The following is a 16610-nucleotide window of genomic DNA, read 5'->3' on the forward strand; positions in this document are numbered from 1 at the left end:
TTTTCTTTATACAGAAATAAAACCTTTCACACATCAATTAAGTTTTCCAGTTGTTTATAATGAATAATTTCTTTACAGTAATAAATCTCGCTGTACTTTGATGAACAAATGAAACGCGATGCTAAGAAAAAAAAAACTCCAGAGAGACGGGATCAACTGTCATCAAAAACTAATTATCACAGCAGCATTTCTGTATATAATATAATACCATTATTGAAGCAATCACGATTGCTGGAAATCGTGAAACTGTCGTTCGTTCTCTCGTCCATCGCCTTTTTTCAATCTAAATCTTCTATTCATACCGTCCCGGCTTTACTCTGTTACTCTAGCGCCAGCGTCTTCGATTCTAGGTCAATTTCTTCTTCCTTCTGGTATCCACATTATTTTATAACGTGCAAAAGAAAATCGAAAACCACATTCGCATATTCGCGGATTTGCTCGATTTAAGTTTGCGGTAGTTTAACGTAATTTTGTTACTAGGACATTAATGTCGATTGAAACTTTCATTTGTTTTTAGTGTTTGATTTCGATACGGGTACTTGGTCTCCGATATCAATGAATGTTTATTTGTTGTTGTTGTTTTTGTTGTTGTTGCTGTGTTGTGTCCTTATTTGCATTTAGTTAGCAGTATCAAATGCAATAAATTGATTACAATTTACTCTTCGTAACATTCTTATGGTATTCGAATTGTTGTGATTGGTAATAATATATTTTGCTAAGAATCAAACATGTTTTTGTAAGTATTTTTGGGATTACAAGATGCACATCAAAACGTTTTTATTATCCTAAACAGGTTTGCGTAAATCTAGGCTCATCATCCTAGTGGTAAGTGGAATTTGTAAAAAACCAACTTCAAATGTCAAAGTAAAGCTTAGCGTAGTTTATATCATTCTGTTACAGGAGTAGATGTATTTCTTAGAGTAGACTACTGGTACTGTTTAAATGAAGAATTTCGTAGGATTAAAGATAGGTGCTCATTTAGAAGTGAATTCTGAGTTTATGCTGATATCAAAACATTTCAATATTGTACAGCTACTAATGCAAGACGGTGCCTCGGACAAAAGTCTTTACCAGTTTTGCCATATGATTATAAAGTATGTATTGTATGTATGCGTAATAAATCAGATTTGAATTCGTTGAAAATGTTCTAGGGTGTTTCCCCTTATGTCGGATTTGGAACTGGCGATAAATTGATCTGAAGTATACTTGTATAAGAGTGAGAAAAATTTAAATCCGTAAAAAGTGCGACAACGGGTTTAGACCTCCGTCTTAATTTACTTTTGTTTAGGTATTTGTCAAAACGGTAAAGAGAAAAGGTTTCACGCTTTATTTAATTCACTTGCAAATGCAATTCTACATACTTGAGTCATTTTTTTCCTCCGCCATAGATCAATTTGATTATTGGTTTTGTAAATATAAGTACCATTTTCTTATTTGTTCATATATTCGTATAAAAAATGATTTGATAAAACCATTACTTCAATAAAAACAAACTACAGTAAACCACAAGACTATTTGCAATCACATTATTCTCTTATTTACTCATTCGGGTCGGTTTGCCGATTGAGATCTCATTTTTTGTTTTTTGTTTTTTTTTTACTTTTATAATGTCTAAATTTTATAATTTATATTAATGTTAATGCATAGTGTTTTTTATTAATTTTATAATATCCTTAGCTGAGATGTGACAACACTAGAAGCAGACAGCTTGTTGAAACATTTCAGGCAACGCAGAAATATTTCACATCAAGCTTTTCACACAAATGCAGAGCTTTTTAACAATTTGCAGCACATAACCTCGCAGGCAGTTCTCTGCCTGAGATTGTTTTCCGAGAATTTCTAGCCGCGTTATTCGTCTAGAGTTTGTTTCGTTGAAAACCACCGAAAAAAATTTACAACGTTTGTGTTTATTATGTTACGGCTTCTTTATAGGGATTAAAAAAAGACACTTGTTAATTTCAAGACGTTGGTTTGACACATTGAACCAAGCTTACAAAATTAATCAATAAACTATTACAATGCATTACCAACACGATATCGTCACATCTCAGCTCTCAGCTTAGTTACGACGGGCCCAGCAAATCCGCCAATTTCGGTTTTTTCTATGGTACTCTAAACCTATACGTCAACTCAATCATTCTTCTGCAATAGCACATTTAAAACCACTTGAACTAGGTATCTTCGAAAGATAACGTAAAGTCGAGAAAAGGCTGTCGTACAAATGTTAGCTAATGTTCATCCAATAGAATGATGTTACTATTAGGCATGACTCTTTCTAGTTAGCATTTCCGTGCTGAGTTGTTGTTGCGGTTGTTGTCTTTTTTCTAATTGTGTTGTTTTTTCTTTTCCTTCAATAAATGTTAACGTTCGTTTTCTTTTTAATGAAACTACTCAAAGGATCGCAAATCATACACGAGTCTGAGTCGAATGGAAAGTAAGCGACATGGAAAAAAGTTATGCGTGAGCCGGTAAAGCTTCCCGAATACGGAGCTAGTGAATATAAAAATTTTCTTGGTTTAATGGATTGTTTTGTGTGCAGGTGTTAGCCAAATTATTTGACTTTAAACTGTCGGTTTTTTCACCGAAGGTGAAGTAGCATATTTAATTCGAACTAAGATTCGACTTGTGCATTACACTGCTGGAACTAGCAGGGAAAAAGATATATTTTCTTATAATTTATATGTATAAAGTATATAGCTATTACCTTTAGAGTTCTAGGGGATATAAATAATGATTTCAATATTAATATTTGGAGAAAAATCTTAGGATATACTCAACAGTAAGATATAGAAGAAAATAGTAACAATTTTTTTTTTTTTTTTTGAGGTAAAACTAACATGCTTCATCTAGCTTGATGACATCGAAATGTTGATGACTCTACTGATTTTTCCACGCGTAAACGCATTTAACGTCTATCAGTTCTTGGGTTGTTTCTTCTGTGTCACTATTTCAAAATTTGGCTGTCGTTTGTTATTTTTGCTTCAGAAGGCGGTGTAGAATATCGTAAATAATATGGTACTTGTCCCAACCAACGATTACAAGGTTTCGTACCCGATAGATCTTCCTATTCGAGCAGCAACAATCTAACTAATACCAATATTATAAACGCTAAGCTAACATTTAATGGATTTTTGCTGCGTAATCGATTGAAGTAGAAACAAAAATTAATAAATACATGTAGTCTGAGGAAAGTATTGCTCATCAGGGTTCATTGGACAACGTATAAGGAAGAGCTGTAGCCTCTGTGATTACCGAAACCGAACGCCGATGTGTGGCACGTGTATTTCCCGTACAATCCATCGAAATCTCTGCTGCCCAATTACAATAATTGATAAATGAACGACAATCGCAAATTAAACGTAAAAACTCTAATTAAACTGATTTAAAACAATTGTTTTCGTAGTTTATTATTCACTAGAAAACAGTTTATATTTACTGTTACCAGCAAAAATATATTCGATGATTATTTACTATTTGTCTATACTGTTGAGCAGAAAATATACATACATAGGCCAAATTTTTACCAGCTGTCACGCTATTTTCGTTGCTATAATGAAAAGAGTATTGCAACTATGAAAAAATATCTTTTAAAATATCTTACAAATAATTGTAAAAGTGGGACGTAGGTTTCAAAAATTAAAATAAAAAACACAAAATGGACAAAAAAAATATCGCTGATGTGATGACACCTCAACTGAATGATTATGAGAGTGTGTCATCGTTATATGAATAAATTGAAACTTCCTTTTGGGGCCCAGAATAATCCTAAACCTACCAGAAGTCGATCGCTTTTGTTTCCGCTTGTCACATTGCATTCAAATTTTTATGAAGATTTGTATAGAAGCTAAGGAGCTAGAATGTCTTTATAAGATGCTATCGCAGTTCCAAGTTGAGCAAGTTGAACACTACCAGTGTGCCAACTTCAGGCAGATTTCAATCAGAGGACGCTCACGATTCCTATGTGAATAATCCTAGGGAATCTATCCGAAATTTATGTGTCCCTGCGGGCGTTTCCAATTCTAAGAATCCTTTCAAGTGAAAGCTTTCGAATTCGACGAATTCTTATCACATGATTCTCATTCAAGAATACTGTTATCAAAGACAGGACAATCCTGAAGATTCTTTTTCAGAAAATTTCGGCGGAACTTATGTGTTCGTCCGGATACTTACACGTAATGTAGTGCATTAACAAAGCATTGTTGAACTTTCTAGGAAGAAAAAGGCAAAAATATAGGTTGCCCCATTCGAATTTTCATACTAATTTGAAATGCAATGCACCAAGCGAAGTCAAAAACAATTCACTTTCGGCATATTTAGAATTATTTCGATCGATTACCTTGACCCACCCCAATGACTATGTATAATGATTATACTATATAATAATCAATTTTATTTTTTTCTTAATATTATTAAAATTGGAAGGGGAGGAGGATTATAAGAAATTTTACGATATGGAAGGTTGAAAATTGAAAACAGTCATTGCGTAATTTGTGGATCACTCCCAAAGTTGTACTTTGTGGATGACCCCCAAAGTTGTACTTTGTGATGATGTAGTAATTCTCATAAACCCTACACAAACAAGAATAGTAATGCCTGAATAATTCTGGTTTGAGTGATGATAATTCCCAAACTCTCAATTCTGGCTTCAAAAGATATTCGTTTGGACACTTCGCTCAGAGATGCAGGAATATATGAATAACGGCAAGAGTCTTTAGCCCTCTAGTGCCCAAACCTGCCTTAAGACGGGCTTCGGTAAAATCACTATAAATTTTTATAAACTTTTTTGGGGTTTAAATAAAGATTTATATTAATTTTACCGAAGCCCGTCCAAAGGCGAACTTGGGCACTAGAGGGTTAAAACATTACCGCAAAAAAAACGTACACGATGTGAAGCAGTGAGTATCCAGAATAAATTTGTAAATCCAGTTAAAATTGAATACGCATTAATTGCTCATTCATTGACTATGGAAAATCTAGAAAAATAAAAATGAGCCTTCTCTGCACAAAGTTTTATGATCAGCCCACCGAATCTTTGCACAATGATTTTATGATTCTATCATTAAACTGCTTTCAACTTCGCGACCATCATAGCTCTGCTCGGCACGACAAGCATCTGTCTCTAAAATAAAAATATAATGAACAAACATTTAAAATACCCTATCCATATTCATTAACGTGTGAGGAAACAAATCCGAACAACTTTTGAATTGGTCTACGATTTTGAAGTGCTGCACAAATCGAAAAATCCTTTTCCACAAAATGAAGATCCACTTTTATATAACTGGTAACACGACTAGTCGATTCTGTCAAGTGACGATTAGTTGGGAAAAAGGCGTGGTCGGAAGAAGATCGTCGTAAATTGATTTGCAATTTTTGTGAGCGAAATGAAGAAAAATCTAGAAATGAAGTGTTCCACTATTCTAAAGATCTTGGATATAGATAAAAACAGTTACACACATTATTGACAAACTCTTCGAGAATGAAAATACCGTCGAATAAAAATCTGGTTCCGGACGAAAATGCGCTTTGCAAAAGTGCAAAGTTCGAGCGAAATTAAGGGCGGAAACGCCTGGTCGGTCGGCGTAATCATATCGTGAGCTGGGCAATAAATATTCGATTGATTCAAAAACGGTGAACAAGTATCTGCATGAAATAGGTTTAAAACTTTAAATATAAGTACCATAAAAATTACAAAGTGTTTTGGCCAGACCTTGCATTGTCAAACTATGCTAATGCAACTTTAGCGAATTTGCGGCAAGGCAATATCGGGTTTATTCCGAAAGGAAACAATCCTCAAAATGTGCCACAGCTGCAGTCTATTGAAACTTTCTGAGCAAATTTGAAGCGAATGGTCTACCATAAAGGTTACAGAACAAAAAACGTCGATTGTTTGATAGAAAAATCAAGATGGAGCTCAAAACAATCGAAACATCCGGAATTCAGGAAGCTATGAAGCAAGTACCCTAGAGAATCAGGAAATCAGCGCGTTGTGGAGCTGAGTTTTTTCTATGAGGTTTGTAAATGAGTTACATTACTTGAATAAACAAACAAGTATAGAAAAATAAGTTGCGCAAGATTTTAATTTGGAATTGAAAGTTTGTTCGGATTTTTTTCCTCGTACGTTAGTCTCATCAACATTCGGTTGGGAATCACCACGGATTAGATTGAAAAATATTTACATTTTCTGAATCAACTGATAGTTTGCCAAAGCATCAGAAAAACGAGTGCACATCATTTACATCCATTTGTTGCTTCAACAATCATTTTCGACCATTTCAGGTGCATTACTATGCTGATCCTTGCAGTAGTTCACGCAAATTACGTGCAAATCATTATACTGTCCACAATTACCGAGTCCGGAATGAACCAGACTAGAAGTTCCCAAAACAACAATTACTACACATGACAGCATAAAACAACGCACGAAAAGCGCACGCATGGACTGGGTCTAATTAGTAGACGCCTCTCGCATGTCATACTAAAATTACGATGAGATGTACATCCACGATGAGGTAAACAAAGGAACAAATAATGAGTGCGACAACATGAGCATGAGTACAGCTAAATGCTGCTGCCAATAATTGCTTTCCGGGAAATACACTCCGCAATACACTCGGTTCGGTTAAGGTAAATCAGAATTGGTTGAAATTGGCTGAGTTGAATTAGTTAACTAATATCACATTGTAGTAGTTTTGTTCGAATTTACTGCTCGTAGCCACCCATTTGTCTCTTACGTTATTCTAGGTTACTCATAAACAGAAAGCGCCCTGATAACGATTCTTGTCTTTTAAAGTTTAGCTAAATACCAATAAAGAATAGTTTATTCGTAGGTTAAATTTGTTTTTCGCTTAACACGATAAGATTTGTGCACATCAAAGTTATTTGGAAATGCGTTTCGATTCCTAATTTAACTCTTCGCTCTCTTTCTCGCAGTCACTTTTGAATTGAAAACTTAAAACCATTGGGATGTTTTATAAATGCAACATTTGCCTGTACTGTTATATAGTCATAAGCGATTTTAACCGTTTAAAGATTTATTAGACTGATGGCATTCCTACTTTGCATACCCATAACACTAAAACATACGTTCGAATCTGATTCCACACTTGCTCTGCTTTGTTTCTGGACGCACTTACATTGAAATAGGTATATGTTTTGTTTCATAAAATTTTGAATCGATTTCTGTGTTTCTTCTTTTTTTTTTGTCGTAAATCTGTTTAACTATGAATTGTTTGATTTACACTATTATTCACTAGCAAAATGTACGACCGTTCAATCCAGCAAACCTGCTTCCCATCGGCACCTCCCTGTCGCTGTTTGGGTTGAGAGGCCATTTTTCCCCAACTGGCGAAAATAATTATCCCTGCCACCAGCCAAAACATGGAAAGTCTCACGTCGCTTATAATTAAAACACATTTCGCATATTTTTGGCCAGGACAGCGGCCGTCAGAGACATTAGCCAAAGTCTCTGTCGATTATTTCTATTCAACTCCAGCAAATTTCAACATACAGTGGCAGGTCCACGGTTCAATTCGTTAAGCGTAATTTAGTTCTGAGTTTTTGTGATATTTCGGTCGGGAGGCTTATAGAACTGTTGCACGAAGTGCAGCAGATCGTACACACTGCCAGGTCCCTTGCCTGGTTTCATGCAGATAAAATCGTCGAGGCTGTGAGTGTTATCTGAACCGAGGGGAAGAAATAATTGAAGGTTGTTTGATATAATTAAAAAAAAAAAAAACAAACACTCACTGTTGGTCTGAATAGGAGGATACGACGGCGGTGGCTTGATCCAGGAACCGTCCGGTCTACGCATGTGTCTTCTGTCTGACGAAAACTCCGCCAGGTACTTTTCGGCTGGTATCACTCTGAAAAATCTTGATCAAACGTTTCATTCGTCATAAAATTTAATCTCATTTCCAAACAATCAGACCCATACCTATGATGCTCGGGTGTCACCGCATAGTCCGAGCGGAACGTTTCCGTGACGTACTTGTGAAAATAGGTCGGGAAAGGCAGAGTGGTGTCCAGGTCGAACACCAAACACCGATTTGGCGACGGGTTGTGCATGAAGAAAACGTGGTAATCCCATATCACTAGCTTTTCATCACCGCGGCCGGCTTTCTGTCTCCACAGAGGCACCGTTCTCCTCTCGTTCGACACGAATACAGCGTAACATTTCGGCAGCTCCGACGGATGTGCTTTTTTTACCTGCTCGCACAGCTTCCATACGTTTTCCTCGCTGAAGGGGGTGAAAATTGAACAGAGAACAGAGCAAAAAAGAATATATTTTAGTTCGTACCGGAAGCAGCTAATTGCAAATTGATTAATTCATCGGATAAGCGTTGTCCCCTCTTGCCAAATATTGTTCATCATTGACAGAAACCTCTTCGACGGAGAGGGAATGTGGCCATGAGACTGGGATGAAGTTAGCTAGAGTTTTTTAGACAATAAAGATGGGTGGAAAATAATTTCTCAATGTGAAACTTGTGGGGACAAAGAAACTCGAAGAAACATTGAGTTTCACTTTAAGCCAATTTCGGTACGTAGAAATATTTTACACCTACAATAATTCAAATACAGTACGCCCGCGCTGTACAATCACGAACAGGAGAGTTCAGCAAATGAATCACAGATTTTTACTGTCAAAATCGAGGTTTAGTATATTTTCAATGATAAGTTGTTTAAGAATGTTTCTCAATCTCCCCTTTTCCAAGTCACATCAGATATTTTCTCGCCCTTCATGTTAGCCATTCCATTAACTGCTCGAATCGATTTTTCCAATCGAAATACTAACGAAACAAACCGTGAACTGTCAAGCACACGCTTTACTAGCAGAAATGTGCTGCAGGTGAAACTATTTTGCAATTCAAATGTGCAGTTAGTGCCATGCGGGGTGCCACACGCAAGAAAGCTAGCAAAAAGCGAAAGGTTCAGCTGTAAAATTTAGCAGCAGAAAATGAATGAATATTAATCACCATCTAAATGGGTTAATTAATTGATCCGCATATAGTTGGCGGAACTGGGTCGATATTACTAGTTGGCAAATGGAAACCCCTTTGGTGGTAATGAGAAACTGATTTTGGGAAACATGACATTTCGAGACGTTGATGTTGAAGCTAAACTTGTAATACAAACTTTTCTTATAATATTAATACACACCACTGAGTATGAATAAATTCAAGATGGTTGGAATTTACCTGCCTCAGATTCGCACCTTATAAGCACTAAGGCATGCTCTTAACGTTTTGAAGTTTATATATCCCAGCGGGAAAGCAGATTTTACATCGGTTGTTTGTAGTTCATGTGATTCTTCTGTTTTTTTTTTGAATCCTACAGTTATAATATTTTGAACGTGAAAATTTATAATGGAGTTTTTTTTTTGTTGAGCACTGCTCGACAAAAAAGCTCAGCAAAAATGCATGATACGGTTTCATATCCATTGACTTCCGATGGCTGGATGTCCAGAGATCTCATAGTGCAAAACGACGAATTCGTTTATCTTGGTACGCTTGTGACATGTGACAACGATATGAGCTGTGAAGTAAAATGACGAGTTGCAGCTGCGAACAGGGCTTTCTACGGACTGCGTAACCAGCTAAGGACCTGTAGTTTGCAAACTCGCACAAAACTAGCGCTGTATAGGACGCTGATACTCCCGGTGGCCCTTTACGGACATGAAGCATGGATGCTGAAGGAAGCTGATCGACGAGTGCTCGGAGTTTTTGAGCGTAAAGTTCTGTGGTCGATACTTAGCGGTAAATTGGAAGATGGAGTGTGGCGCAGAAGCAGGAATCACAAATTGTACCAGGTATACAAACGCGCTGATATAGTGAAGATAATACAGCGGGGCAGGCTTCAGTGGGCTGGACATGTAACCAGAATGCCTGAGCAGCCAAAACTATTTTCAGTAGAGAACCAGGAAGACCGTGGTAGGCCTCGCACGCGGTGCGTGGTGGAGGTAGATGCACGATTTGCTGGTGTCTCTGGACATCTCTAATTCGTTCGACCCTAGACCGGTGAACGGTCCGTTAGCCAACAAAGTAAAGTAAGTAAGAGGGGCGGGGACAGTGAAGTTATTAGTCATTAATAAAAACTAATATCACCGGAAACGGTAGGTTTCCCTTGCGATTGGTTCATTTTTTTTTCAGCCCAGGAACGAAAATAATTTCAACCGATCGTTTGGTTGGGCTAGCAAAGGTACAGCGAAGAACTAATATACCGTTTTAGTAAACAACCGCTATTTAATTCTGTTAGAGCCAGAGGTAAGTAGATATTCAAAGATCTGTCGATCTATTTGATTTCTACGCAGAGAATATTTACAGAGTAAGGCGCAAATCAACTAAATTTGTTTACTAAATATCTTGCTCCATTCATACATTTTACTCCTGAAAGAGGTGTGTAAAGTTTTCATGAACATAACGTAATACAGTCAGTTTTTTATGCGGGGGATACGTTCAAAATTTGTATGGAACCGCGTAAATTAAGACTAAATTCAGTTAAAAAATGACGTAGAAAACCGTCCTAAAAGGTTTGAACTTTGACTGAACATGATAGAGGTCATTCTAAAGGCCAAAATACAATGTTATAAATTTTTGAAAATGCGATTTTTCTTTGTGTCCCAGAACGAAAAACGTTATTGGAATGAGGTAGATATCTTGTACCAATTTTTAATTATTGCAGAAAGCAACCTGCGTGCAAAAAAACCTGACTGTACATCACAATTCAGTATAATCAGAATCTCTACTCAAAATACTTCGGAAATTTGTCGCTACAATCCCGTAGGATCTACAAACTTTCGTCTATGAAAAAAAGATGAGAAATTATTCAAATTTTAAAATGGAATGTAACGTTTTTTTTTAAATATCTGTTGTTTGAAAAAGTAAAAAAACAGGTTCGTGTTTTTCAAAAAATGCATTTCAAAATTTGAACTCTTTTTTTTCAATGGCAAAATATTAAAAAAAATCATTTGGACAACTTAGCAATTCTCGTCAGTCTAAGTCAGTTGTAATGTTTTAAACTGCCACCCTTCTTCAGTAACCGGTCGAATTCCATCCATTATTTTTTTTCAAATTTTCTTACTTTTTATCTTATTTGCAAAATTTAGAAAAGCTACGAAAAGTTCAACAGAACTCCTGAATTTGTTTGTAAAAAAGCCTCTCTTACAGTTCGTTTTTGGTCACCCCATTTCCGTAGGCCATCGTCTGGTTCAGTTCGTCAGTAGCAAAGAGAGAAAGAAAGCTTGGTAAACTATACTCGTTTCTTCTAGTTTCATTGTTACGAATTGCAAATTATTGTACTCCATTACTCCGCCGTTCAAAGTATGAGTAGAATTCTGTGGCTATCAGTTCCACGTGCTCCTAAGCAAATTATTACTAGTGATGTGTATGAACCGATTCCAGAACCGATTATAATATTCGGCAGATTTTTTTTACTTTGTTGCTTGAACATTAGGGCATCTAAATTCAGATGTTTTTCGCTAGATGCCAGTAGTAATGTTTAATTTTGGGGCTTTTCGGTCAGACTGGGTCGTTTTCGACCCGTTATATTGTAGCGCGATTTTCATACACATGATATTCCATAGTTCATTGTGATTTTGTTGGTTACACTCGTAGAATTAGACTGGCCGAAAAGATCGAGAAGAGTCGAAAGATTATAGCTATTTAACCATTCCTGTGAATGTTGGTGTCTCGATTTTCGATGAACTAATTGATAATTTGGTTTGACATATTTTCACATTGTTTTCACATTAGTAAGCCTATGTAGCTCATTCGTGCTTAACCCTTAAATGCGCACGACGTTAAAAAATCATCTAAAAATATAAAATCTTTGTTTAACAGGTTTACTGCTCTAAAACTAACCAATATGCATAAAAAAAATTCAAAATTTACTTGCACATTAATGCAAATATTGCCATGTTGTTTTTAAACGACACTGTGACTTTATCGCAGAATAAAGTCGAAACAATTACTTTTGTTAACAGTAACTTTAAAATAGACCTTTTGTTAGTATATTTACTGATAATTCAGACGTTTTCACTAACCAGTAACCTTATTTTAAAATTTATTTTCAAAGACAGTCAGCACCAGTCGGGAATCTCGCCATGTTTTTTTTTCGTTTCCGAGATTTTGACAGCAAAAATAAAAACAAAACATTCAAATACAGTACTTCCAGCTGTGAAGTTTTCTTCGTTAGAGTCTAGAGAGCTGTTCTGATGAATTATATTTCTAAAAAATACTAAAATATGTATATTTTAAAACGTTTTTAGTACTGTTGTTTTAAAACAACATTGCGCATTTAAGGGTTAACCAGCGAGGACGCTTTAATATCATTTTCAAAAGTTTATTCTGAATCCTTCGAAGCATCTTCTTCCAGGTTGAACAACAACTTCTCAGTCTCGACGGTCAACTAGATTAGTTGAGAGAATTCATTATCGATATTGTTTTTCACATTTTGCATGTTGTAGGATGAGTACAACGAACACCGTGCCCCAGTCCTCGACCTGATCGGGAATCGAACCCGACATCACAACCGCGTGGGAAAGCTAGCCGATCGGCATAGCTAACCACAGAACCAGGGGGACCACAACGTAATGTTCAGAATTATGTCCAGTCATTACACAGTTAACACGCATCTCGTTTGTATAGGGCTTGTGGAGAGTAATCATTGCATTTGACACGACATTAAACGCGTTGTTTGGTCGTGTACCGAATACTCTGGTGTTAGGTCAAAGCTCATAGATTCCCTGCGGGCCCGAGGAAGACAACCAAATGTACCCGTCCGAGACATTCTGGGAAGTGGTGATCTCCTGTATATGTCAGAGCTATACTGTTTCCTGAAACATGCTGACATTAAATGCTGCATGCTGACTCTTCCCAAGCACAGCCGACACTAAGGCTACTGACATACTGAGGCGTCAAATGAAGCGAAGCGTTGAGCGTATTAGAAGCGGAATAAACAGAAGCGTTGGGTGAAGCTTCCTATGACATACTGGAGCAAGCGTCGCAAATGCATTGTGTTGACATATTTCTAGATTCCAGCAGCGGTTTCGTTTAAAGGAAATATGAATTCGTCCAATGAAGATTTTTTTGCTTCTTCAAGCACAGTAAATCACGTTTTTAGTAAACATAGAGATTTTTTTTATGAAGTAAAATGATATTTCTGAAGTCAGTTGCGCTACAGACGTAGTAAAAAATATAAGAATTTATTCTAAATTTTAAACCCGCTGACCCCGAGTATCGTTCAACTAGTTTATGATATCTGTTCAGTATGTTAGGCATGCAATATCAATCAAAAATACCAGTGTTATTTTCCTGACGACATGAAAATTTTTCCCGATATTTTCTATATTGAAGACCAAAAAAAAGCGAATAAAAAGCTCCTGGCGATATCAGATTTAGTCTGAACATGGTATTACTGCACTAACATTTTTTAAACATTTTAACATTTTGTTAACCGAAAATGTATTCTATTTGCTTTTTTTCAATTACCAAACCAAAACAAAGCAAATGTAAAGCACCTTGCGATGAAAGATTTTGTCTGAACAAGGTATTACCGCGTGAATATACGCGCGTCAAAACACTACTCGTTCTGTTTCGCGCCTCTACCGACGCGTCGTTGCCGCTTGAGTATGACCGGTTTGAGCGTTTCATATAGACGTTCGAAGAAGTAGCTCGGACGCTTTTGCGACGCTTCTTGCTTCGCTTCATTTGACGCCTCAGTATGTCAATAGCCTAACGGATACAACCGGTCTGAATTAGTAAACGATTTGTTTTTGTTTTTTTACTCGAAGTCACTTTCTGTTTCCGATTTTTTTTTACTTTCCTTACCATTCTCTTTTCTTTTTAACTCCTCCCTCTTTCCAACTTCAATTATTTGCATTCTAAAATCGTACCAGTGACGTACGGACGCTAGGTGCTGTGCTAGCCGTTAAAAGGAGGAAAGGCAAAATAGTACCGGTCATCTCGTGCCTCAAAGTGCTGTTATTGAAGTGGCTAGTTGAATTTTCTCTTTTACAAAACGTTGCTGTTAGCGGGGAAAGCCTTGCAAATAAGCATATTTTTCTTGATGTTTATTTTTCGACAGCGGCCGGTGCAGTGAGTCGTTCAGGTCTCAAATACCGAATAAGTTCGTATTTACTGTTTACTGAGAAAGGAAGAATACCGTAGTCCTACTGCGGTCGTGTCTTTGATACCACCCTCCTACTATTTCTTGTATCTTTATCAGATGACCTATCCTACTTTCACTGTTGTACCTTATGCTGGAGACACAAAAATTCGAAACCTAATTGGATACAGTGCTTTACCTGTTTCGAGATCATGATAATTCGGTGTAATATAAAATACAGTTCAATACATGTTTGAAGTTTTAGTCACTAGTAATTAGCAATTAGTGTAGATTTATCCTCGATTAGGTATAGCTACTCATCACTTAAACATACAAACAAACTCGAGCTCCCAATTGACCCCAACGCTTACGCTTTTATCTTTCAAAACGAAATTCGTGGAAGAATATTCCTTGTGGCAGTATGCGTCGTTTCCATCGTGCCTCATGTCCGGTATGCTTCGTGTTTGTATGCTAAGCATACTATGCCAAACATACGTATGTTTAGCGTTCATATGCTTTGTGTCCCGTTCCACGTACATGAACCAGGATGGCGCTTAGAAACCAGAAATCAGTTTCCGGCGACATTCGAAAATTGATTTTATACTCGACATTGCGCATCTCGTTTCAAGTAACTCGAACAAAAATAAATGGTCGCTAGTGGGCGTTATGTTTCGTTTTTCGTATTTTTTCGGCTTTGTGGGTTAGAGGAGCCAAAGAACAAATGACAATGACAGCTTCCTTCGAGCTCGAAGCAAAACTGGTCCAAAGTGCTCGAAAATACCAAAAATCATTCGAATCGAGCCGCACAATGTCACCCCTGCTTTTTCTCGTTATTACGTAATCTGCCTTACAAGAACATGAATCAATATAAGGCGGCATCCATAAAGTACGTCACGCATATAGGGGGAGGGGGGGAGGAAATAAAATAGTGACAATTTGTGACGAAGGGGGGAAGGGGGTATAATGCTATGTGACGTCACATGAAGAATATTTAAAAAGCAAAGCAAAGCCTTGGTGCTACATTCCGTAACTCGACCTTCTGTTTATTTATACACAGACTTCGCAGCCGACCATTCAGTGTACAGGACAATTGCGGGGCTAGCGCTACGATCCTATTGACACTAACAGTTTCTCCCGAGTCGTGACTCGAACCTACGACGAGTGGCTTGTTAGGCCAGCATTGTACCTCGAGATTGAGATGAAGAATATTTATTTCATTTCCAACCTTTTGATTAATAATCAAACTGGAACTAATCAGATAAACACAATAACAGCAAGGAAAATTCTTCCGAAACTGGTTAGTTCAAGGCATCAGCAGAAAGTCCCAATTTCCCAAATAGGTTTGACCCTGACGAGCTCGAGTTGATGCATAAAACTGACATGACTGTGAGAGAAGCTTCATTTGATATTTCTGAGAATACTGAAACTGATTACAGCAAACGAAGCCCATTTCTAGAATCCGTGAAATTCATTAGGCAAGATGTTATTTTCTTTTTTCGGGGCATTTAGTAAAGCACTCCGTTTCGTAATTTGACCATCTGTTTATTCGATACATAATTCGCAGCCAACTGTGTCAGGGTACAAGACAATTGTGGAGCTAGCGCTACGATCCTACTTACACTAACAGTTTCTCCCGAACCGGGACTCGAACTTTTAACGACTGGCTTGTTAGGTCAGTTCCCAAACTCCAGACTGGCAGGCACTTTAATGCATTAGGAAACTCACGGTTAGATTTTTTGTGTGGGAAGGGGAGTTGCTGTGACGTGACGTACTTTTTATTTATTTATTTATTTTGTCAATCATATATGTAGACTGGTTACATTAATTTCTCAACTAAACATAAACATAAAATAAATTCATTTTGTGTTCTCAGCCTCAAGGACTTGAAATACTGTTTCAGTTTGTACCGGGACATCGTAAAGTCAATGGCTTCGCAGTGTTGATTATAAGAATTCATCATACTATTTATAGGTCCATTTTTCGCGTATTCCGTACGATGATGGTTAAGAGCAAATAAGCTACGGTGTCGAAATTGTGGAATGGGTGCATAAAAGTTCAATTTAGAAAGTAGTACTGCTGAGTCAACGTGCTGCGAAACGATATCGTTTATGAATGAAGCCATCGAGTACTCTCGCCGTTCATTTAATGTTTGAATGTCAATCAACATGCAGCGTGCCTTATATGACGGAAGACGATGTGAGGTCCAACCTAGCTTACGAAAAGCATACAGCAAAAATTGCTTTTGTACTGATTCTATTCTTTCTTCATGAGCGCCAGGACGAAGAGACCACACAATGTTACAATATTCCAGTATTGACCTCACAAAGGCAATATACAAAGTTTTAATAGTGTATCTCGCATAATCAATAACCATAAACGGATGATAATCCATATGGTTTAACGATAGCCCATACAGTCGTGACCATATCCCGAACTAGTTGTTAGGCACGTTTTATGGTTATTGATTATGCGGGACGGGTCTTGAAAATTGTAGCAGAAGCGATTGA

The 16610-nt window shown here is 37.1% G+C and overlaps 1 protein-coding gene across 2 annotated transcripts in view; it reads right to left on the reverse strand.

Annotated features, from left to right (window-relative positions):
- Window positions 1-187: 187 nt before the first annotated feature.
- Window positions 188-16610, reverse strand: part of LOC129726207 (protein N-terminal glutamine amidohydrolase) — a 64034-nt gene continuing 47611 nt past the window's right edge. The window contains exons 3-5 of one of the 2 annotated variants that reach the window (XM_055682959.1): window positions 7937-8239; window positions 7750-7874; window positions 188-7680 (exon numbers count right to left, since the gene is read on the reverse strand). In XM_055682959.1, coding sequence (XP_055538934.1) covers window positions 7547-7680; window positions 7750-7874; window positions 7937-8239 — 562 coding nt within the window. In that variant the 3' untranslated portion in view covers window positions 188-7546. The remainder of the gene's footprint in view (window positions 7681-7749; window positions 7875-7936; window positions 8240-16610) is intronic. The other variant, XM_055682960.1, reaches the window with a different exon arrangement.

This window comes from Wyeomyia smithii, chromosome 2, assembly GCF_029784165.1.
Source record: "Wyeomyia smithii strain HCP4-BCI-WySm-NY-G18 chromosome 2, ASM2978416v1, whole genome shotgun sequence".
Classification (NCBI taxonomy): domain Eukaryota; kingdom Metazoa; phylum Arthropoda; class Insecta; order Diptera; family Culicidae; genus Wyeomyia; species Wyeomyia smithii.